The following is a 22,169-nucleotide window of genomic DNA, read 5'->3' on the forward strand; positions in this document are numbered from 1 at the left end:
TCCCGCCCCCGGCTTCGCCTCCCCTTGCCGCCGCTGCCGCCGCCGCCGCCGCTGCTGCTGCCCGTGCCGCTGCCGCTTCCCGCGGCCTGGGCCTCCCGCCGCCAGCATGCCGCACGCCTTCAAGCCCGGGGACTTGGTGTTCGCCAAGATGAAGGGCTACCCGCACTGGCCGGCCCGGGTGAGGCCGCGAGGGAGATGGGCCAGGCGACGGGGGGTTGGGGGTGGGGTGGGGCAGTAGGGGCCCCGGGCCTGAGGGACCCGCGCTCCCGGGGTCTGGGGGACTCCGGGCCTGAGGAACCCGCGCGCCGGGGTTCTGGGGGGACCCGGGCCTGGGGGACTCGCGTGCCTGGGGGTCTGGCGGTCCCCGTCCTGAGGAACCCTCGCGCGGGGATTGTGCGGGAACCTGGGCCAGGAGGTCTGGGGGTCCCGGGCCTGAGCGACCCGCGCGCCGGAGGGGCGGAGGGCCCCGAGCCTGGGGGACCCGCTCTGGGGGTTCCAGAGCCGAGGGACATGGGGTTGAGGGACCTGGGGCCTGAGGAGCCAGGCTTCAAATCTGAAGGAGTTTGGTGGGTGTGAGGGGAGCTGAGGAATCTGGGATTTGAGGAGAGGGTTCAAACTAATGGGAAGGAGGTGCTCCGGGCTGAAGGACCTCTTTATGGGGGGCAAAAAGAAGCCAAGTTCTGAGGGGCTGGGGGTCCTGAGCCATGTATGAAGGGGGCCTATGGATAAGGGTTCCAGTAAGGGAGAAGAGTTGAGGGTCAAGGTTGAGAGATGCTCAGCAGGACCAGGGCTGGAAATAGGGCTGGGTGCTGTGTTCACAAGGTCGCTGGAGCTGAGGGGACTGGATCTGAAAATGTGGGGCATCAGAGACCGGAGATTGGAATAAGACTTGTTTGGGGGACCCTGGGGACTGGTGCCCTGTGAGGACTCCCCCGCCAGACCCTGGTGGAGGAGGCTGGTGGGAGCACAGGGTGGAGGGAGGGCTTGGGGTGGGTGGAGGGATGCTTGAATCAGAGGCCAGCCACGGGGACTCAAGCTGGAAAGAGAGAGCCCCTGAGGGAGGGGGCTGGGCCCAGGGGACTTTAGGGATCCCCTCTGGAGAAAGCTGGGATCCAGAGGACCCAGATGGTTCGAGGGGTCCAGTTCTGAAGGGAGTCTTGAGTGCGAGTCTCAGAACTGCAGAGTGGAGTTTCAGGCACTGTCTGTGGGGCAGGCCAGTGTGGAGGAGGGGCCAGGAGGTTGTTGCCATCCCCAGGTCTAAGTCACCCCAGGACTGATGTTGGTGGAATATGCATGTTAGGACTGAAGGAATTTGGAGGGGGAGGCAGTAGAAGCATGAAGCTGAAGGTTCGGCTGGAACAGAAGGAGCTCAGGAGTTGCCTGGGCAGTACTGTGGGGTGCCTGGAGATTTCAGCCTCGTTCCCTGCCAGACCCTCCCTCCCTCTGGGTGGAAGTAAGCAGAAGGGCATCACACAGAGCTGGGCGTTTGGTTGCAGAGAGGCCGCCACAGGATGCCAGGAGTGGGCTCAGGGACTGCTAACCAGGCAGCCCTGAGAGTGGTCCATAACGGGTGCTGCCGCTGGGATGTCTGTGCCTCAGGCTCAGAGGCGGGTCCTCGGTGGGTCAGAGCAGAAGCGGGCCTGGAAGGCATGGCAGGCTGGTCCTCAGGGTGATGGAGTTTGGGGATGTGTCTGTGCAGGAGCGGGATGCTTGGGATGGGTGTTTGGGGCCCAGGGCCCAAGGACTTTGAAAAGTAGCCCAAAGAACTGAGGAAGGAAGCTGGGTGAGGGGGGCAGGGAAGGTTCCAGCAGCTCCCAGGCTTTGAAGAGGACGGGAAGGAATTAATGGGGACCAGAGAACCCACTCAACCTGATTTGCTCGGGCTTACTTTCTTGGAAGCACCAGAGTGATAAAACTTTACGGGCACTTCCCTTCCTCCCAGAGTACCAGCTTCTCCCTCTCCTCCGCGCCCCCCTCCAGCTGGCTCTCTAAGCCCAGAATGCTTCCAAGCACCTGATTGGAAGGGAAGGGGCTGCTAGCCTCCTGTGGGGAAATGACTGACAGCTGCTGGAGCCCATGGGCCTATAGGGAGAGGGTGGGACTTCCTGGATGCTCCGGGCCTGTCTCCTGCAGCCCACCCCCCACCCTCTGCATCCTTGGAGCTGCCAGCTGCAGCCTCTGGGAGACTGATCACCGATTGCCTCTTTGCAGGAGGGGGTCCTTTGGGGGGTCCTGGGAGTTCACAGAAGCTGGGCTTGGCCCCAGCCCCTGGCTGCTCAGAGGACCATATTTGGCTTTGCCCAGGTGAAACACCTACCTTGGGGGAAGAGAGAGCACCCTGGGGGGAGCGGACAGGTATGCAATTGGGGGGGGGCGCGTTGCACAGAAGAAGGCAGATGCCTAATTGGAAGGTGATGAGCCTTCCTCTGAAGGCTCCCCTCCTCCCAGCGTGCTTTCCCCCAAGTAACTTGGCTGTTTTCCTGGTCACTTCCTGGGTCAGTGGGTGAAGCTGTCCCCCACCCCCCAGCCACCCCCTGACTGGCCTCTCACTGCAGATCGATGACATCGCCGACGGTGCCGTGAAGCCCCCGCCCAACAAGTACCCCATCTTCTTCTTTGGTACCCACGAAACGTAAGTGTCCCCCGCTGGGGGTGGAGTTTTTCCAGCTGTTGCCTCCCGGGGTGGCCTGGCTCACCTGGGCTCGGCCGGTGGTTCTTTTCTCCAGAGCCTTCCTGGGACCCAAGGACCTGTTTCCCTACGACAAGTGTAAAGATAAGTACGGGAAACCCAACAAGAGGAAAGGCTTCAATGAGGGCCTGTGGGAGATCCAGAACAACCCCCATGCCAGCTACAGTGCTCCTCTGGTGAGTCCATGATGGGGGTAGGAGGCTGGCGGGGGTCTGCGGAGCCCAGGTCAGGCGGGCACTCGAGCGCGCTGGGGACCAGAGGTGGTCATAGCTTGTCCCACAGAGAAAGGAGAGGCCTCTGGGACAGGGCTCCTCCCGCTGGGCACCGCTGATGTTTGGGGCCTCATCGTTCTCCGTGAGGGTGGTCCTGGGCACTGTTGGGGTTGGAGCAGCATCCCTGGCCCCACCCATGCGATGCCAGGAGCTCCTTCTTTACCCAGTTGTGACAACCAAACACGTCTGCAGACATTGCCGAGTGTCGGGTGGAGGGGTGCAGGATCCCTCCTGGTGAGACCCACTGCTCTAGGGTTAGCCTGAATGTGAAACAGCATCGTTAGAGCTCCTAAAAAACCTTTTGTTTTCTAAGGAGAAAAATTTTTTTCCTTTCAGTAACACCCTTTCCTTCCCCCATTACTGCCAGATTTCAGACTCGGAAAAAGGCTGTAGTTAGTAGACGTGAGAGCTCTTGCTTAGGTGGGAAAGAAGTGCTAAGAGTCACAGAGATGACATTCTCAGTGGCAAATCAGTGTCTGGAAACATTCAGGGAAAAAAGGGAATTTAGAGAAGTTGAAGTTAAATTCGTACAGAAGCCGTGGAAAGCTGAGGAAGGGTGGCAGAGGGGTGCCTTGCTCTGGGTGTTTTGGGGCGAGATGCAGACGAGGGGAGTTGCGGGGAGGTGGAGTAGCCTGGCCTCAGCAGGGGTGGGCTCCAGGTGGGCCGGAAGACCCGGCGAATTGACCGCAGGGCTCGGACCTCTGCTGTTAGGGAAGAAATGGACTTCCCTCCTGGTCTGTGGGCGGGGAAGCGGGAGTCGGAGAGGGTCTGGTTTGTGTGAGAGAAGGACCGAGTAGTTTTGTAGCATCTGGTCCTGCTTGAGAACTCGGGGTCTCGAGATGGTCTGGGTGTGCCTCTCCTGTGCCTCCGTCTACCCACCGACCCGGCAAACACTCCTGTATAGACCCCGGCCGCACGCATGCCATGTGGCGCACTAGGGACCAGGAATCCTAGGTGAAGCAGACACGCCTCTTGCCTTCTGGGAGCTCACGATCTAGAACCTGGGGTCCGTTCGAGAGCTCTCTCCAGTGCTGAGGGTTTGGCAGCCCCTTCTCAAGGGGCCAGGCCCACGTTTCATGTGTGTGGTGTCTTTTACCTCCCGTGATGGGTTTGGGAGATGGACGTTCCCCCTGCTTTGGTCCCCGCCGTCTCTCCGGGCTTTGCACATTCCGCACTTGGGTAAACGGATCGGAAGTTCCTGAAGGTAGTTGAGTTTCATGAGACCGTATTCTGGCCCCAGCCCAAGTGCTCGTTAGTCTTGTCCTAAGCTTATTGCCTCCTGGTGAATCATCACACCATTTAATGTTTATTACGCACCCTCAGCCTGTGAAGTACCGCGTAGATGCCTGCCCTCAAGGAAATGAAATTCAAAAATGGTGTAACCTTGACATTAAACCCACCCCATACAGACTCCCCAGGTTGAGAAGTAGCTATAGGTGTGAGAGCATATTACTGCTGTTTGGTTCTCTGACCCATCTGTGCCTCCAAACAGAACATTGGGTTAAAAATGCAGATCCCTGGGCCCTACCCCAAGAGGTTTAGGTGTGGTAGTTTAGGGCTGAGGCCTGGGCACCTTGAGGTGGTTCTTCCCCCGAGTTATCTAGATGCTTCTGATGGAGCCAGTCCACAGCAGGCTTTTGGAAGCACCGCTTGGAGGGTGCCCGGGCAGTCTGTCTTTTCATCCTATAAAGTTTTCGTTTAGTTTTACGTTTCGAGTGGGAGTACAGACTCCTGGTACAAGACTGAAAAGTACAAAAGGGCGTACGGTGAGGGATCAGCCCTGCCTCTCGGCCGTTCTGTTTCAGTTTCCTCTCAAGGTAGCCCCAGCTACCAGTTCCTTGTGTGTCCTTCCAAGATTCTTTGTTCACGTAAAACCCTACATAGCTTGCTTTTTTGAAGCATGTAATGCTCCACTTGGCTTTATTCCCCCAATTGGTCTCTCTCGTCTGTGCAGAGAATGGCTTCATTCTTTCTGACAGCCTTAACTCGGCGTGCTCCCACCAGGAGCGTATGGCAGGGCCTGTTCCCGCACCCTCCTGCCAAGCCAGGAGGTGGAAAACGGTATCTCAGTGTGGTTCCAGCTATATCCAGTAATCCCAAGATGGGCTGGGTAGGTGGCATCTTTTCCATTTTATAGCTGAGCACGCTGAGGCCCGGAGCGTTCGCTTGATTGCCCAGAAGGACCCAGCTAGAACGTGAGGCCTCAGAAACCTAGACCAGGGTTTTTCAACTTCTCTCCCTCTCCATGGCGCGTCCTAGGCACTGTGGGCTGTTGAGCAGCATCCCTGGCCCCGCCCACTCGATGCCAAGACCCCCCCCCCCCGCATCTTGACAATTTGAATGTCTCTAGACATTGCCAAATGCCCCCTGGGGGAGAGAATCACCCCTTGTTGAGAAGGATTGACCTAGAAGGATCCCAGTTGATACATCCTCGTGACCTGATAGAGGAGGTAAAGGGACCTGTCCCAGTAGCTGGTTTGAGCTGAGCTGGAACTAAAACCCAGGCCTCCCGTCTCCCAGGCTGAAGTTCTTTTCTGGTTGGTACAAGCTGGGTGGGGTCCTGGAGGGGCAGGTGGGCCCAGAGAAGGACCTCTACACATGGATCCTGGAGTAAGAGCCCTGCTGTGTGGATGCGTGGACCTGGGTTCGAGGCCTGGCTCTTCCTCCTGTTCACCGTGTCCTTTGGGGATTGATTGATGTCACCTCTCGGAGCCTCAGTTTCCTCATCTAAAACAGAGGCTCAGGGTACGACAAGCTCTCATGGGGCTGTCGGGGGAACACAGTGAGCCAGTGCACATCAGGCACCTGGCACAGGGGTGCGAGGTGTTGGGGACCGAGGAGGCCAGGCTGGGCCTGACCTTCCCTTTCCATCTCTGTCACCCTCTCGACCCATTAAGACAGTGAGAGGGGGCTTCCCTGGTGGTCCAGGGGTTAAGACTCTGCGCTCCCGGGCTTCCCTGGTGGCGCAGTGGTTGAGAGTCTGCCTGCTAATGCAGGGGACACAGGTTTGAGCCCTGGTCTGGGAAGATCCCACATGCCGCGGAGCAACTGGGCCCGTGAGCCACAACTACTGAGCCTGCGCGTCTGGAGCCTGTGCTCCGCAACAGGAGAGGCCACGATAGTGAGAGGCCCGCGCACTGCAAGGAAGAGTGGCCCCCGCTTGCCGCAACTAAGGAAAGCCCTAGCACAGAAACGAAGACCCAACATAGCAATCAATCAATCAATCAATCAGTCAATCTAAAAAAAAAAAAAGACTCTGAGCTACCAATGCAGGGGGCACGGGTTCGATCCCTGGTCGGGGAACTAAGATCCCGCATGCCGTGCGGTGAGGCCAAAAAAAAAAAAAGACAATGAAAGAGACCAACACTCATCACTCATCTCACTCAACCAGTGGGTCTCGGGATGGTTGCAGGTCAGCTGGCTCTTGGCCTTTATTTCCTGGTTCCTCTCCGAGCCACCAGTGTTCCTGTCCTCCAGACGTCTCCATGGGGATCGGATTTCCCAAAACTTTTGCTGGCAGGTAGTTAGGTCCCGTGGGCCGAGCCCAGGAGATGCAGAGTTCCTGGCTTTATCCCCAAAGCACAGTGCAGGGCAAGTCACTTACCTTCCCGGAGACCTTGTTTCCCCACTTATGGAACATGCCCACTCATCCCAGTCACCTCCCCGGTTGTCGAGGCGCACATCCGGCCACAGCTGGTTGAGCGCTTAGCAGAAGCAAGCTGGGGTTTGTAACAGGCAGTAGCTGTGTCCAGTGGGCCAGGCTTCGGGGCCCGGCAGAGCTGGTTGCACCCCAGCTCTGTCGCTTAGTCGCCGTGTGATCTGGCTCCATCACGCCGCCTTTTGCCTTGTCTGCAGAGTGAGAATGACAGCTCCCCACATGCTACACGGAGAGAGGTGATCCCTCGTGTCTGCTAGCTCTCGCTGCCACGAGGCTGACTCCGTTCCTCCCGCAGACGATCAGGAGGGTCCTGGACCCTCCATTTAGTCACTCACACTCCAAGCTGCTGTTTCCTCCGTGAAGAACCGGGGACGTCCTTTCCCTTCTCCACTCACCAGGGGTGCCCCAGAGAAAAGTGACGCCCTGGAGGAGAGGTGTGAGGGAAATCCGTCTGAAAGCCTGATGGTTCTCTCCCAGTGTTTCAGGTTTGGGGCTTGACCTACTTCGTGTGGCACTTTTTACCCTTTTTTTTAAAAAAATTTTTGGCTGTGCCACACGGCATGCCAGATCTTAGTTCCCCGACCAGGGATTGAACCCATGCCCCCTGCAGTGGAAGCGCAGAGCCTTAACCACTGGACCAGCAGGGAATTCCCTGTGTCATATTTTAGATCCCACATATAAGTGGTATTGTATGGTATTTGTCTTTCTCTTTCTGACTTACTTTGCTTAGTATGGTCATTGCTAAGTCCATCCATGTTGCTGCAAATGGCATTATTTCATTCTGTTTTACAGCTGAGTAATATTCCAATGTGTATACGTACCACATCTTCTTTATCCATTCATCTGTTGATGGACATTCAGGTTGTTTCCGTGTCTTGGTTATGGTAAATAGTGCTACTGTGAACATAGAGGTGCGTAGATCTTTTCGAATTATAGTTTTCTCTGGATATATGCCCAGGAGTGGGATTGCTGGATCATGTGGTAGCTGTATTCTTAGTTTTTTGAGGAACCGCCATATTGTTTTCCGTGGTGGCTGCAACCACTTTACATTCCCCCCCCCCACAGTGTAGGAGGGTTCCTTTTCCTCCACACCCCCTGACTCTGGTCTGTTCACATGGCCGTGGTCGGTCTCCCACTAGACTGTAAGCTCCCCAGGGGCAGGGCCCGTGCCGTGTTCACGTCTGGGCGCTCCCATCTCCCTAGCACAGTGCCTGGTACCTGGCTGCTGCTCACAGACGACAACTGAGTGTGCAGACGAGCCCGGCACGCGGCTAGCACAGAAGAAGTGCCATCTACGTGTCTGCTATTTTTGCGGCTGTTACCGCCTGAGCAGGCATTTTGGCTAAAACAGAAATAGAAGTGCCTGGAAGTTCGCACCCAGAGGTCCTGTCCTAGGTCATTTTCTTCCTCATTAGTAATTGCGATAATAATAATTTTTACAAAAAGCAAACCTCGATGGACCTCCTGCCAGTCTGGGCACTGTCCTCAGTACGTGCCACTTCTGTCTCACCCTCGCCACAGCCCTGTGAGGCCGAAGTGCTGTCGGCCCCATTGCTCAGATGTGGGATGAGGCACACAGGGGCTTAAGTCACTGGCCCAGGGTTTGCCCTCAGATCCTGCAGTGCTTGAATCCTAGTGGCTAGCACACACGTGCCCATCTCGTCCTGCCGCATCAGTCCTCAGAGCTTTCTGCTTTGTTTTTTAATATTGTTTGGCCGCACCGCACGGCGTGTGGGATCTTAGTTCCCCGACCAGGGATTGAACCCACGCCCCCTGCGTTGGGAACACAGTGTCTTAACCACTGGACCGCCAGGGAAGTCCCCCTTGGAGCTCTCTGGGCCTCAGTTCCCGCATTTGGAGAGCGAGCAGGCCAGACCCTGACACTTGAGACCCGGCCAGTGGCTGCTGTCCTGTGGGCCACACCTGGTGGTGACCTGCTGTCTCTGTCCCCACCCCCAGCCGGTGAGTTCCTCCGACAGCGAGGCCCCTGAAGCCGACCCGGCAGGTGGCAGTGAGGACGACGAGGACCGGGGGGTCATGGCCGTCACAGCTGTGACCGCTGCAGCCGCCAGCGACAGGATGGAGAGTGACTCGGACTCGGACAAGAGCAGTGACAACAGCGGCCTCAAGCGGAAGGCGGTGGCCTTGAAGGTAGGGGCACAGGGGTGGGGCGGGCACAGCTGGCCTGTGAGGGGCTGGGGCCCTTCCTCCTCCCTCCACAGGTTCCGTCTGGCCGCCTGCTCTTCTCCCTTTCCTTCTTTCGGTTTTTAGTACATTCACAAAGTTGTGCCAGCATCCCCTCTGTCAGTTCCAGAACTTTCCATCACCCCAAAAAGAAACCCCGTCCCCACTGGCAGTCCCCCCACATCCCCACCCGCAGCCTCTAGTAACCAGGAATCCGCCTCTGTGGAACTTGCCTGTTCTGGACGTTTCCCATCAGTGGAATCACACACCGTGTGTCCTTCTGTGTCTGGCTTCTGTCACTGAGCATTGTGTCCTCAGGGTCCATCCATGTGGTAGCGAGTGTCAGGGCTTCTCTCCTTTTCGTGGCTGAGCGATATTCCCGGGTGTGGCTGGACCACACTTTGTTTATCTGTCATCCGTTTATGGACATTCGGGTTGTTTCCGCTTTGGGGCCATCACAAATAACGCTGCTGTGAACATTCGTGTACAAGTTTTTGTGTGGATGTGAGTTTTAAGTTCTCTTGGAGAGATTCTCTTTCCTGCCTTTTTTCCCCTCTTCTCTGCCTTTTGACTGCTTCCGAATATTTGGGTGCAGAATGAAAGGACCAGGACCTAGCAGCAAATTCTTTTGATAGAGTAAGGCATTGTTTTTATGATTTTTAAAAATAACCTTTGCTTTTGGTTCCAGTTATAACAATAAGCCATGCTCATCGTAGATAAGTTAGAAGATGTGAAAAGCATAAAGAAGCCGGTGAAAAATGCCTGAACTATCTGAGGGGGTTTCTGCGCCAAGGACTAGAAACATCCTGATGTGTTTCTCCGTGATCTTGTGTGTGCCTCACGGGCGGGGTGGGTATGTAAAGTATGGAATTGGCAATCACGCACGTAATGTGTCTTGCTGTTTTTCCATCTAATAGATGAGCATTTCCTTGTCCTTAAACGTTATGATTATTTTTTAATTATTTATTTATTTATTTATTTATTTATTTGGTTGTGTCAGGTCTTAGTTGTGTCGGGCTCTTCGTTGCGGCGTGTGGACTTCTCTAGTTGTGGTGCGTGGGTTCAGTAGTTGCAGCACGTGGGCTCTCTAGTTGTGGTGTGTGCCAGCTCTAGAGCGTGCAGGCTTAGTTGTCCCGCAGCATGTGGGATCTTACTTCCCCGACCAGGAGTCGAACCCCCGCCCCCTGCATTGGAAGGAGGATTCTTCTTTTTTTTCTTTTTCTTTTTTCCTTTAACATCTTTATTGGAGTATAATTGCTTTACAATGTTGTGTTAGTTTCTGCTGTATAACAAAGTGAATCAGCTATATGCACACGTATATCCCCATATCCCCTCCCTCTTGCGTCTCCCTCCCACCCTCCTTATCCCACCCCTCTAGGTGGTCACAAAGCCCCGAGCTGATCTCCCTGTGCTATGCGGGTGCTTCCCACTAGCTATCTGTTTTACATTTGGTAGTGTATATAAGTCCATGCTACTCCCTCACTTTGTCCCAGCTTACCCTTCCCACTTCCCGTGTCCTCAAGTCCATTCTCTACGTCTGTGTCTTTTATTCCTGTCCTGCCCCTAGGTTCTTCAGAACCTTTTTTTTTTTTTAGATTCCATATATATGTTAGCATACGGTATTTTTCTCTTTCTGACTTACTTCACTCTGTATGACGGACTCTAGGTCCATCCACCTCACTACAAATAACTCAGTTTTGTTTCTTTTTATGGCTGATATTCCATTGTATATATGTGCCACATCTTCTTTATCCATTCATCTGTCGATGGACACTTAGGTTGCTAGAAGGCGGATTCTTAACCACTGGACCACCAGGGAAGTCCCTGGCATCGTTTTTTAAAAGTCCCTGTTGTTTCTGTTTACAGTTATTGGAGGAGTTAGACAGAAATATGTTGAAAATAAATGGCCCCCCCCATCCTACCTCTTAGATATTAACCACTACTTGTAGGTTAGTATGTATTCAGGTTTTGTTTTTTGGGGTTTTTTGGCCAACTTTGCATTAAATGAATATGTCATTATTACAACACCTTTCCCCCACACTAGGGAGACATTTAGACGACCTCTTCCCTCGTAACCCAGCACCCTAGCTGGGAACACACCTATTGGTGTTCCTTTCTCCATTTTTGGGGGTGTGGCTATGGCTTTCCGCCGGGTCAGCTTTGTGCTCTCTCTAGTTAACGTTCTTTTGTCGCTGTTTTTCTGTGTGTCCACCATCTCTTCACGTGGTCTCCCTCTGTGCATGTCTGTGTCCTAATCTCCTCTTCTTATAAGGACCCCAGTCATATTGGGTCAGGGCCACCCTGATACCTCGTTTTACTTTAATTCTCTCTTCAAAGACCCATCTCCAAATAGTCACATTCTGGGGTCCTGGGGGTCAGGGCTTCATTGTATGCGTTTTGGGGGAACACAGTGCAGCCCATCGTACCCTGGCCTTGGTCAGGCCCCGGAGGAGGCAAGATGGTCTCAGTAAGTGCTTGTGACGAGAACCAGAGAGTCTGGGCTGTAATGGGACAGAGGCAGAGGTGTATCGCACCTAAACCCACGCCCTGACGGGGAGGACCAGGCGTCAGTGGGCTGAGATCTGTGTCCAAAGCTCAGTCCTCTTTGCCTCCTCAGTTCTTCCTTTATACAGTTTCTTAAATTGGCTTCTTTGAGTGGGCATCTGGGAGTCTGTGAACCCCTGAAACCTAATTCAGAATTGTATGTGTGTGTGTGTTTAAAAAATCTTTCTTATTGAGGTGAAATTCACATAAAATTAACCGTTCTAAAACGTACAACTCAGTGGCATTTAATACATTCACAGTGTGGTGCAACCACCACCTCTATGTAGTTGCAAAACATATGTGTATGTGTTTTTCTGGGGGAAGGATCCCTGGTTTGTATTCTTCATTTTCTTTAATTGTGGTAAATTACACACAACGTGAAATTCACCATCTTAACCATTTTTAAGCGCACAGTTCAGTAGCATTTTACATTCACACCGTTGGGCAACCATCCCCACCATCCATCTCCAGAACTTTCTCATCCTCCCAAACTGAAACTCTGTCCCCATGAAACCCTGACTCCCCCTCCCCCAGCCCCCACCATCTACTTCCTGTCTCTGTGGGTCTGACTCTCTAGGGACCTCCTGTGAGTGGGATCACACAGTATTTGTCCTTCTGTGTCTGGCTTCTTTCACTGAGCATCATGTCTTCTAGGATCAGTATCCCTGGTTTTTATCAGATTCTCAAAGGGGTCCCTGCCCTCCTCCCCCCAAAGTTTCCCGAGCACACGGGCTTTCTCAATTGCTGATGTGTCCGGGCTGCTCCCCTTCCAGATGTCGGTCTCAAAACGAGCTCGAAAGGCCTCCAGTGACCTGGATCAAGCCAGCATGTCTCCATCCGAGGAGGAGAACTCGGAAAGCTCCTCCGAGTCAGAGAAGACCAGTGACCAGGTGAGCAGCTGGCCGGATCCCGGGCAGGTGCCCAGGGGGAGGGATGCACCGGGGGGGCACCGAGGGGTAGCCGGCCGGTGGGCACCACGTCCAGCTCCCTTATCTCCGCCCAGGACTTCACCCCCGAGAAGAAAGCCGTGGTCCGGGCCCCACGGCGGGGCCCCCTTCCAGGACGGAAGAAAAAGGTACGGGTGTTTTATTTTGTTCCCACACACCGGCCGGTGGAAGCTCCTCAAGCATCTCCCCACGGTCACCAGCCACGGTCTGCGGTCAGGGTCAGTCCGTTTTGGAGGAGGGGAGGCTGTAGGCCCCAGGGAGACCCCGGGGCCCGCTGACATCCGCCTCCACCTTCACTCAGGGCTTTGGCCCATGGTTTCCGAGTGCCGTGTGCGCGGAGCACCTCCCCGGAGCAGGAGACCACCCAGCCGCTGCTGCCCCCGAGAGGGCCTTAGAAGCCAGTTTGGAAAACGGGATGCTGGGATGCTGGCATCGGAAGGGGGCAAAGCACTCTTAGGGGCCCCATGAGAGAGAGAATGCACGCGTGCGCGCGCCTGTGTGCAGGTGTGATGTATGTGCGTGTGTGTTGTGTGCAAGCAGGCATGTATGAGCGTGTACAAGTGTATTGTGTGTACACAAGTATGTGTGCATGAACGTGTGAGTGTGGTGTGTGCGTGTGTATGTCTGGGGTTCTGGGCCAGAATGAAGGGTTGTGGGTTTGGGCGGGGCGGGGCGCTGCAGGGACGCCTGGGGCCCCCACGCCCTGGCTGCTCTCACCTCCCCCGGCCTCCCCCAGAAGGCGCCGTCAGCCTCCGACTCGGACTCCAAAGCAGAATCGGACGGGGCGAAGGCTGAGCCTGTGGCCGTGGCGAGGTCGGCGTCCTCCTCCTCCTCCTGCTCCTCCTCCTCCGACTCGGACGTGTCCGTAAAGAAGCCTCCTCGGGGCAGGAAGCCAGGTAGGCAGGCGGGGGCGTGCTGCCCTGGGCCTGGGCCTGGGCCTGGCCTGGCGGTGGGGGAGGGGGGGGGGGACGCCCACCGAGAGACGCCTTCCGTAGCCGAGAAGCCTCCCCCCAAGCCCCGCGGACGGAAACCGAAGCCTGAGCGGCCACCGACCACCTCGAGCAGCGACAGGTGGGTACGGGGCCCTCGGGGCGGGGGCGCGGGCAGGCCGGGACGGGGGCCCTAACCGGCCCGCACCCCCAGCGACAGCGACGAGGTGGACCGCATCAGCGAGTGGAAGCGGCGGGACGAGGAGCGGCGGCGTGAGCTGGAGGCGCGGCGGCGCAGGGAGCAGGAGGAGGAGCTGCGGCGGCTGCGCGAGCGCGACAAGGAGGAGAAGGAGCGGCGGCGGGGGCGGGAGCGCGGGGAGGCGGCGCCTGCGGGCAGCGCGGGCAGCAGCGGCGACGAGCTCAAGGACGACGACGAGCCCGTCAAGAAGCGCGGCCGGAAGGGCCGCGGCCGGGGCCCCCAGTCCTCCTCCGACTCGGAGCCCGAGGCCGAGCTGGACAGAGAGGTGCGTGCGGCGGCGTCCGTGCAGCAGCCGCTGTGTGCTGGGCGCCAAGCGGTCAGGGAAACACAGAGAGCCCGCTCTTAAGGAGCTGACACGAGGGAGGGAGACGGGCAGCGGACCACCTGAGGATGGTGTGTGGTGCCAAGGAGATGGAAGCCAGGGCGGGGTGTGAGCTGCGGGGGCGAGAGGGTTTCCATCGCAAAGAGGGCAGACCTCAGAGGCTTCAGGCGAGCAGCCGACATTAAGTAAGGATCTGAATGAAGTGAGAAGATACCTGGGGGAGAGGCATTCCTGGCTGAGCGCACGGCCGTGCAAAGGCCCTGGGGCAGGACCATGCCGGGTGTGTTGGAGGAACAGCAAGGAGGCCCGTGTGTCTGGAGCAGAGTGAGCGAGGGGGGGAGAGGGAGGAGGGGAGGGGACGGGGCAGGTCGTGCAGGGCCTTGTGGAGGACTTGGGCTGTTACCCCGAGGGAGGTAGGTGGGACCCTGGAGGGCTGTGGGCAGAGGAGGGGCGGGTGCTCACAGGTGCCCTCTGGCTGCTGCGGGGGAACGGCTTGTGGGGTAAGCATGGGAGCAGTTCGGCCTCTGGTGCATGTTGGTGGTGACCGTTAGCACCATGCGTGACCACAGGGCGTCAGCTCCCTGTCCTCCTGGCTCTCACAGGCCAGCCTGAGTCCAGGAATCCAAGCTCCCCAGGCCCATCACCTTCTAGTCTGAGCCCAGGATCCCACTCGATAGGGGTGGCGGAGCCGAACAATGCCCTGTTCTCTCCCCACTGCTCTCCGTTTTGTCACAAAAGGGGGACCAAGTTCCCTGGCACGGGAGGTGTCTTGCTCGGCAAGGGGAATGCAGTGGGGCTGCCCCACTGTTGGGTGATCCTTTCAGGGCCTGAGAATCTGCTGCCCGGGGATGGACTGGACACGGAGTCCATCCTGCCCAGTCCATCAGCTCCCATCAGGCGAAGGTGACAGCAGGGAATGTCACACTGTGTTTCAAAGGGAACAGCTCAGGGGTCTGGGGCAGCCCCACGCCGCCTGCCACTCCAGCCCTTCCCTTTCTCTGGCTGCTACAGGTGAAGAAATCAGCGAAGAAGTTGCACCTGCAAAGCACAGAGCCTGCGCGGAGACCCAGCCAGAAGGAGAAGAGAGGGCGCCCCGAGGAGAAGCCCCGGGCCAGGTCCGTTCCCGCACTGCCACTCCTCCCATAGCCCCTTGGGGGTCCCCACATCTCAAGGGAGGGCCCCATCAGGTTATGCAGGAGTCACTGCCCAGGTCTGTGGTCCTTCCCCAGAGCAGGCCTCTCCCCCCGGGGTGACCCTGCTCCCAGGGGACACCGGGCAGTGTCCTGGGACATCTGTGGTGGTCACATGGGGGGCGGTTCCTGGGATCCAGTGGGTGGAGCCAGGGAGGCTGCCCCTCTCCCCACAGTGCCCAGGATGGAGCCCCACAGAGGATGACGTGGCCCCCGTGTCGCCAGTGCTCAGGGGGAGAGACTGTCCCCAGACCAGTGGCTCTCAGGCTTTTTAAAGTCCAAGGCCCACTGAGGTGGGAGCACAGAGCCCATCTCCCTGCCCACTTTCTGTGTGGAATCCCAGCCATCAGTAAACGAACCTGCCCCCTGGGAACGTGGCAGCCAGGCTGCCGAGCAGGATGTAGAATCGAAGGCTCGGTGACATGCCTGCTGCCGTTTCCCAGCATCATATCAGAGTAACTCATGCGCTGGGGTCTCCGTAACTAGCCACTCACCCTGAACCACTTGTTTAAAAAAAAAAAAAAAAAAAAAATTTCTGGGCTTTCACATTATTTACTTCCTAGAGGAAGGGCTATGTCTTGGGTCCTCTCAGGTGCTGCCGTAGACCAGGTCAGGCGGGCCTTGAGCCTCCTCCTCCCAGCCTCCTGGGCCTCCTGACGGTTTCCTTCTGCAGCGGCCATGGGTCCCCCCACAGGCCCCCGGCCCTCAGTGGGGACATTGGTCAGGGGCCTTCTAAGGGCACGACTCTCCACAGGCCCGTGAAGGTGGAACGGACCCGGAAGCGGTCAGAAGGGTTCCCACCAGACCGGAAGGTTGAGAAGAAGAAAGGTGAGGGGCCAGCTGCCCAGCCCTGGTTGCAGCCTGAGGTCGCCGAACGGGAGGAGGGACGGCCCTGGAGGAGCCGGTTCCCATCACCAGGGACCCCGCTCAGGCCTGGGCGCTGCCTTCTCTCTTGGCCACAGAACCTTCCGTGGAGGAGAAGCTTCAGAAGCTGCACAGCGAGATCAAGTTCGCCCTGAAGGTTGACAATCCGGTGAGACCTTCCTCAGGGTGCAGAGGTCATGTCTCAGTTCCCCTGCCCCCTCATCGCTCGAGCTCCCTGAGAAGTCTGGGGACGCTGAGGCAAAGTCAGGCCACATGCACAGGGCAGGGTCCTTGTTCACGTGGGCATCCACCAGATAAGGGCCCAGCTTGGCCTCCTGAGTGCAGTGCTCTGTGTTCCCACCAGGTGATGCCACACGAGGCCCCAAGACCCCTCGAGTTCTGGGTGCTTCACCACCGTCCCCGGGGCTCCCTGTTGCTCAGCCCAGGGTGTCCTTCTCTGCCCTCTTGGGCCCCCTAGAACCCCCGCAGCTAGGCGCTGACCCTCCTCGCTGCCCTCGCTGCCCTGCAGGATGTGAAGAGGTGTCTGAACGCGTTAGAGGAACTAGGGACCCTGCAGGTGACCTCACAGATCCTCCAGAAGAACACGGACGTGGTGGCCACGTTGAAGAAGGTGCGGTGGGAGCCCAGGGGTTGAAGGGGCTGGTGGTGGGGCTACGGGTCTGCTTGGGGCGCTGGGCTTCCGGCCACGGCCGCCTGTGGTCAGCGAGGAGGAAGCCGTGTGCACGGGAGGCGCTGCAGGGTGCGGTGATGGGGGAGGGTCTTGGGCGGGGGGTGAGGTGGCTGCGCCCCCTGAGCCAGGCCTCTTGGTGGGCCAGATCCGCCGCTACAAGGCCAACAAGGAGGTGATGGAGAAGGCTGCAGAGGTCTACGCCCGGCTGAAGTCTCGGGTCCTGGGACCAAAGATCGAGGCCATCCAGAAGGCGACCAGAACTGGGCCGGAGAAGGCCGAGGAGATACTTGCTGGAGAGGAGGCCCCTGCGGAGAGGGCGGAGGACGAGACGAGCGCTGGTGAGGAGCTGGCGGGCGGGGCGCTGAGCAGACCGCCCAGGTGGTGCCACCTGTCGGTACTCGCTGCACAGGCTGGCTGTGTCCCCAAGGCAGCTGGTGTCCGGGCCACACACCCCTGTGCTGCTCATAGGCTCCATCCAGACCCTCAGAGCCAGCTAGCAGGGGAGGCTGTGTGTGTGCGGCCAGGTGCGCGAGTGTTTCTGGGACGGGCGGTCGCAGAGGTCTGGGAGGGGAGGGCCACGGGTGGGCTGAGAGGAGAAAGGGCGTCTGCGGTGGGGACAGTGGCTGCGGGGACAGGAGAGCGTTCCTTCCTGCTGGGGTCATGCGGTCCTGGTGAGAGATGCTTGGAGCAGCCCATAAGGCCAGCACCGAGAGGGCTTAGTTGAAGCCGAGGCTGCCCGGGGGAGAGCACAGAGGGGGCGTTTCTCTTTACGTCTGTTTGGACACGGCCGTGGCAGGCTTTCCCCGGTGTTGCCCACGGCCATTTGTTTACCGGCCCCTCCCATCTTCAGGCTGCGTGGACGGGCCAGGGGCCGGCTGGAGGAAGAGCCCCACGCAGCCGGCCGCCCCCGTGTGTCCGGTGGCTCGGGGGTGCAGGTGAATTCAGGTGCACAGGCAGGTGCTCGCACGCTGCTCGCTCTCTGCAGGGGGGTTGCCCCACAGCGTCCCACGAGCCTCTCTCCCCGCAGATCTCGCAGCCCCTGTGAACGGCGAGGCCACGTCCCAGAAGGGGGAGAGCATGGAGGACAAGGAGCCGGATGAAGGACAGAACTCAGAGGAGGGGCCGGGGGGCGGCTCCTCTGAAGACCCGTTACACAACGAGTAAGTGTCGCCGGGGCCGCAGGGGCGACTTCCGGAGAAGGCAGCCCGGTGTCTGAGCTGCTCCCAGTGGGTAAGGGCCAGAGGGACAGCAGTCTCCCACACGCTGACTGACCCCCAGGCCCCTCGGAGGGAGCTCTGGGCTCGGGGCTGACTGGCCTAGGCCTGAGCTCTAGGAGGGTGGCTCCCTCCTGACACCCGCCACGGGAGCAGCCGGGGCCGCAGGCACGGCAGGGGGAGGTTGGGGGCGAGGGCTGTTGGTCTCTGTAGGTGGAAGGAAGGAGACAGACAGCAAGGGGCCTGCTCACCCCCGCCCGCCCGTGCTGTCCTCCACCAGCAGCGCGCGGGAGGGCCCCGACCTGGACGGGCCCGGGAAGGAGCGGCAGGAGCGAGAGAGGCTGCGGGTGGACTCGGAGTCCCTGGACGACGAGGACAGCTGAGCCGGGCAGCCTGCGGCTGGGCCCCACCGCCAGGCGCAGCTGCCCCGAGGCCTGCCTGGCTCCTTCCCGGCACCCAGGGAGCAGAGAACTGTTGGGGAGACGCTGTGTTGTTCGTTTGTATTTGTCCCCCTGGGTTTCTTTTTTTTTGCCTAATTTCTGTGATTTCCAACGGACATGAAATGACTATAAAAGGTTTTTTTAATGAAAAAAAAAAGTTGCTTTTATTGGCTCGGCTTTCTAGCGTGTCTGGTTTGCAGTTGTCAAGGAGCCGTCCAGGGACAGAGGGTTTTAAGCCATAGGGTCACCGTGAACAGTGAATATGAATTTGGTTCTGATGGTGCTCCAGGCCCTGCAGGGCTGACGGAGGCAGTGAGCAAGGCCTTTCCAAAAGTACCAGGAGGGATGCTGAGGGCTGTCTGTTGTCCTCGATGTTCACAGGGCGTGGGTGTTGGGGGCAGGCCTCGCTGTGTGACGTGGGCCGAGTGACACCCCACGCTCTGGGCTTCTCTGTGCTCACCTGTCGCTTGGATTCAGATGTGGGGGGATGTGTGTGCAGCACCCAGCCAGGCATCTGCACACGGCGGTTGCTGGTTAAACGGTGGCCTCTACCGTGTGTCCCCTGTCCTGCCGGTGGCCGAGCCCCTCTGTCCCGGCTGAGAGAGAGGTGTGGTGTGGTTTTGCTCCCTGGGCCTGGCGTACCGGCCCCGCCCCTGCCCCGTTTGGTTAGGTTTGGTTTGGTTTGGTTTGGTTGGATTTGGTTGTCGCTGAGCTCGGTTTCCGTGAACGACTGTTTCCAGTGTCAACCCCTCTGATGGCCGTCCGTGATGGGGAGTGAGGAAGGAAGGGCTCGGGGAAGTTCCCGGACTGGTCCCCGTGTCTTGCCTCGGTCAGCTCCTGTGGTGCAGGGCCCCTCGTGGCCCCTGGCAGCCGTGGTGACCCTCTGGGGAGAGCTGGCCCATCCGTCCCAGGGCTTGGAGCACCTGGTGATTTCTGAGAAGCGGGGCCTCTTTGCTTCCTCCGTCAAGGAGGTGGCCAGATAGGGGGGCTGCGGGCGTGGGAAGTGGGGGCTTGACAAGCCTCGGGCCGCTGGAATTCTGACGTAGCAGCTCCCTCAGCATCTCCCGGGGCCCCGGGGAGCAGGGGGAGTGGCCCTCTGTTATCCCACCTTCCCATGTGCAGCCCACCTCGCAGGGTGCCCCAAGGATCCAGGGAGAGCACGGCGGGAAGGAAGGGGCCCTTGTCCCGGGGCTGCTGGTCTCCGGCCTGGAGCACGTGACCTGAACGTGTGTCGAGCACGTTTTTCTGTTTTTGGTTTTTTTGGCCGCGCCTTGTGGTTTGTGGGATCTTAGTTCCCCGACCAGGGATCCAACCCACACCCTCAGCAGTAAAAGCACAGAGTCCTTACCGCTGGACCACCTGGGAAGTCCCCCGAGCACATTTTGTCACGGGCTCCCTAGGGCCCCATCCCTTGTGCGGGAGCCCCTTTATTCCTTCATTGGCAGCCTCTGGGCCCAGGGGCCGGAGAACGTCATCTGTGGGGTCCTTGTGATCACCCATGACCGGGGGCGCTGCCGGGCGAGCGGGCTGCAGCGGGAAGGGGTGTGTACTCACCCCACCCCCGCCCGGACAGTCCCGTCCTCAGCTGTCAGTGGCTGCTGCGGCTTTGCCTTCATGAAGCCCCTGGGCCGGGTCGGCAGAGGCGGTGGGGGCCTACCTGCCTCAGGATGATGGTGGCGTTCTGGTACCTTCTGGCATGCGCTGTTTGCTGAGGGGTGTAGGCTTTCAGAGCGAGGATGGAGCTGCCTGGAGCCCAGGATGGAGGAGCGGGGCCGCCTGCCAAGCTGGTATAGCTAGAGGGCCCAGGCTGGGGTGGAAGACACCCCCAGAGGTAAAAGATAAAAGGGCCCTACTGGGGGTGCTGAGTGGAGAACCTTCAAGACAGGCACGATTCCCCTTCTTGTTCCTAAATGAAGCGCTTGCTTGAGATCTTCAGGCGAAGCCCGGGCCCCCCCGCCGCCGTCGAGGGTCTTAGCCGCCCCGGGCTCCTCGGCCAAAGGGGCCAGCTGTGCTCTGGGAGAAAGGTGGGGCGCCAGCCGGCAGGGCCCGGAGCTTCCGGGGGTTGGGGCTGGTTTTGGGCGGGGGAGGGGCTCCTACAGCTGCTGCCCATCGGGGTGCAGGGTGAAGGGCCCCACCAGCCAGCTGAGTGGAGGGCTGTGCTGCATGCTCTCCAGCAGCTGCTCCAGCCCCTGCCACGCCTGGCGTACGCCCTGGCGGCTCTGGGCCAGGCGCTCGGCCGGCAGCTCCGCCACGGAGGCGGCACAGGAGACAACACTGTGGAGCTCGCAGAGGCTGTGCCGCGCCTGCCTGAGCTGCCACCGGAGCTCGGCGGGGAGGCCCTGGAGGCCGGAGGCCAGGCTGCTGTAGGCGACATGGAGCTGCTGGACAAGGCTGCAGACCCTGGACAGAGCCCCGGCGGCTGGCACCTGTGGGCGGAAGGAGGGAGGTGAGCGGGGCTGGAGGGAAGGGGCAGGAGCACCGGCCCCCTGGTACGTACCTCTCGGGTGCCGGCTTGGCTGCTCAGATCCTGGTCCGGCCACGGCTGCTGGTCTGGAGCCTGCTGGGCCTTCTCAATCTGGAAAGAGACAGCCCAGCAGAGACATGAGGCCTTCTTGTCAGGGGCCTTCCCGATACTCCCCTGGGGGCAGCATTCCCAGGCCTGGCCTGGAGCTTCGTGTCTACCTTTCCTGTGGCGTGGTGGAAAGGTTTAGGGCCAGCTGCACCAGGATGGTTCACGTAAAGAGGCAATAATCCAAATTCCTCATGAGGTTGTCAGGGAGCTCAGAGAGCAGAATGGCAGGGGGACCATGTCACACCCCAGCTCAGAATCCTCCCACGTCTCCCAGTGAGTGGCCTTTGGACCGAATCCAGTTCCTCACCATGGCCTGCGTGGCCTGCTCAGGACACCTGCAACCTCACCTCCTGCTGACATCCCGCTGTGCTCTCTGCTCAGGCCACGCTGGCCGTTTTTGTCCCTCGAGCACGTCCAGCATGTTGTTGCCTCAGGGCCTTTGCACGTGCTGCCCACTCAGCCTGAAACATGCTTCCTCTGGCCCAGTACGGTGGCCCCCCAGGCCCTCCCTGTCAGATCTCTGTTACTCTCCTCAGAGGCCTATCACTGTCGAGTTACCGTGAGTTTCTTTGTTGTTTATCTCCCCCCCTTGGGTGGGAGCTCTGTCAGGACCTTTTCCTCCTTGCTTTTTGGGTCCCTGGCACATAGGAGCCCCACACCCCCATTGACTAATCTTCCTTGTCCTCCTGAGAGCTCAGCAAGTGGACCAAATGTTGACTCCAACTTTCCATCACCCTCCCAGCTCTTACCCCAGCGACTCCATCGGGGGGCCTACTAGTCATCTCCAGGTTACCCTGTCCAAGACCAAGCCTTAATGTTCACCACCCACCCACCCAGGGCATTTCTAGGTGTCCCCTGCTAAAAGTCCCCGAGACCTTGTAGGGTCTTTTCTCTCTCCCACTTCTCACACCTAAGCTGGTAGGTCTGCTTTGGAAACACATCCAGAAACCCAACTGCCTCTTGCCACCACCGATGCTACTCCCAAGGCCCCCCTCAGCATTTGCCAGGATTTTTGCAGAAACCTCACTCATTTCCAAGGGCTCTGGCCCTTGACCCCGGTGGCCTGTCCTCCCCACAGTAGCCAGAGGGATCCCCTTAAATAAAACCTCTGTTGCATCAGGCCAACCCTCGGCCCCCAGTCCTGGGCGCTGCGGGGTGTGGAGCAGCCTCCTTGCTCCCACCCACTCAATGCCAGGAGCTCCACCCCCCGCCAGGTGACCACCACAGACATCCCCAGGCATGGCCCAGTGTCCCCCGGGGGCACGACTGCCCCGTTGAGACCCTCTGGGTTGGAGCAGTGGTCCTCAAGTTGCGGCTCACCACAGACCCCTGGGGCACTGACGGAAAACACAGGTGCCTGAGCGCACCCCAGGGATCCCCACTCAGGCAGCATG

At 58.9% G+C, this 22,169-nt stretch overlaps 2 protein-coding genes across 5 annotated transcripts in view; one reads left to right on the forward strand and one right to left on the reverse strand.

Annotated features, from left to right (window-relative positions):
* Window positions 1-18,339, forward strand: HDGFL2 (HDGF like 2). Of its 4 annotated transcripts, none has more exons than XM_082456923.1 (16): window positions 8-178; window positions 2,556-2,632; window positions 2,727-2,865; window positions 8,579-8,770; window positions 12,121-12,237; window positions 12,351-12,422; window positions 13,031-13,190; window positions 13,290-13,365; window positions 13,438-13,747; window positions 14,816-14,919; window positions 15,749-15,822; window positions 15,957-16,027; window positions 16,388-16,489; window positions 16,695-16,887; window positions 17,577-17,709; window positions 18,047-18,339. In XM_082456923.1, the coding sequence occupies exons 1-16, from the start codon at window positions 107-109 to the stop codon at window positions 18,144-18,146; spliced, it is 1,992 nt and encodes a 663-aa protein (XP_082313049.1). In that variant the 5' UTR covers window positions 8-106; the 3' UTR covers window positions 18,147-18,339. The 4 variants fall into 4 exon arrangements, with proteins under 4 accessions (XP_082313050.1, XP_082313049.1, XP_082313048.1 ...); XM_082456922.1 differs by having other exon boundaries at window positions 13,034-13,190; window positions 18,044-18,338; XM_082456921.1 differs by having other exon boundaries at window positions 9-178; window positions 18,044-18,338.
* The window catches only part of PLIN4 (perilipin 4), a 13,304-nt gene continuing 9,461 nt past the window's right edge, over window positions 18,327-22,169 (reverse strand). Inside the window, exons 6-7 of the mRNA XM_082456899.1 lie at window positions 20,701-20,778; window positions 18,327-20,629 (exon numbers count right to left, since the gene is read on the reverse strand). Of these exons, the coding sequence (XP_082313025.1) occupies window positions 20,297-20,629; window positions 20,701-20,778 (411 nt within the window). The 3' untranslated portion in view covers window positions 18,327-20,296. The remainder of the gene's footprint in view (window positions 20,630-20,700; window positions 20,779-22,169) is intronic.

This window comes from Balaenoptera physalus (genome assembly GCF_965194825.1).
Source record: "Balaenoptera physalus genome assembly, chromosome: 3".
Taxonomy (NCBI): Eukaryota; Metazoa; Chordata; class Mammalia; order Artiodactyla; family Balaenopteridae; genus Balaenoptera; species Balaenoptera physalus.

Excerpts from the sequence above, each read along its gene's own strand:
- HDGFL2 (XM_082456921.1), top strand. The coding sequence starts at position 107 with ATGCCGCACGCCTTCAAGCCCGGGGACTTGGTGTTCGCCAAGATGAAG. Across the intron at positions 179-2,555 it reads ACCCGCACTGGCCGGCCCGG|ATCGATGACATCGCCGACGG; the intron begins GTGAGGCCGCGA and ends CTCTCACTGCAG. Across the intron at positions 13,748-14,815 it reads AGGCCGAGCTGGACAGAGAG|GTGAAGAAATCAGCGAAGAA; the intron begins GTGCGTGCGGCG and ends TGGCTGCTACAG.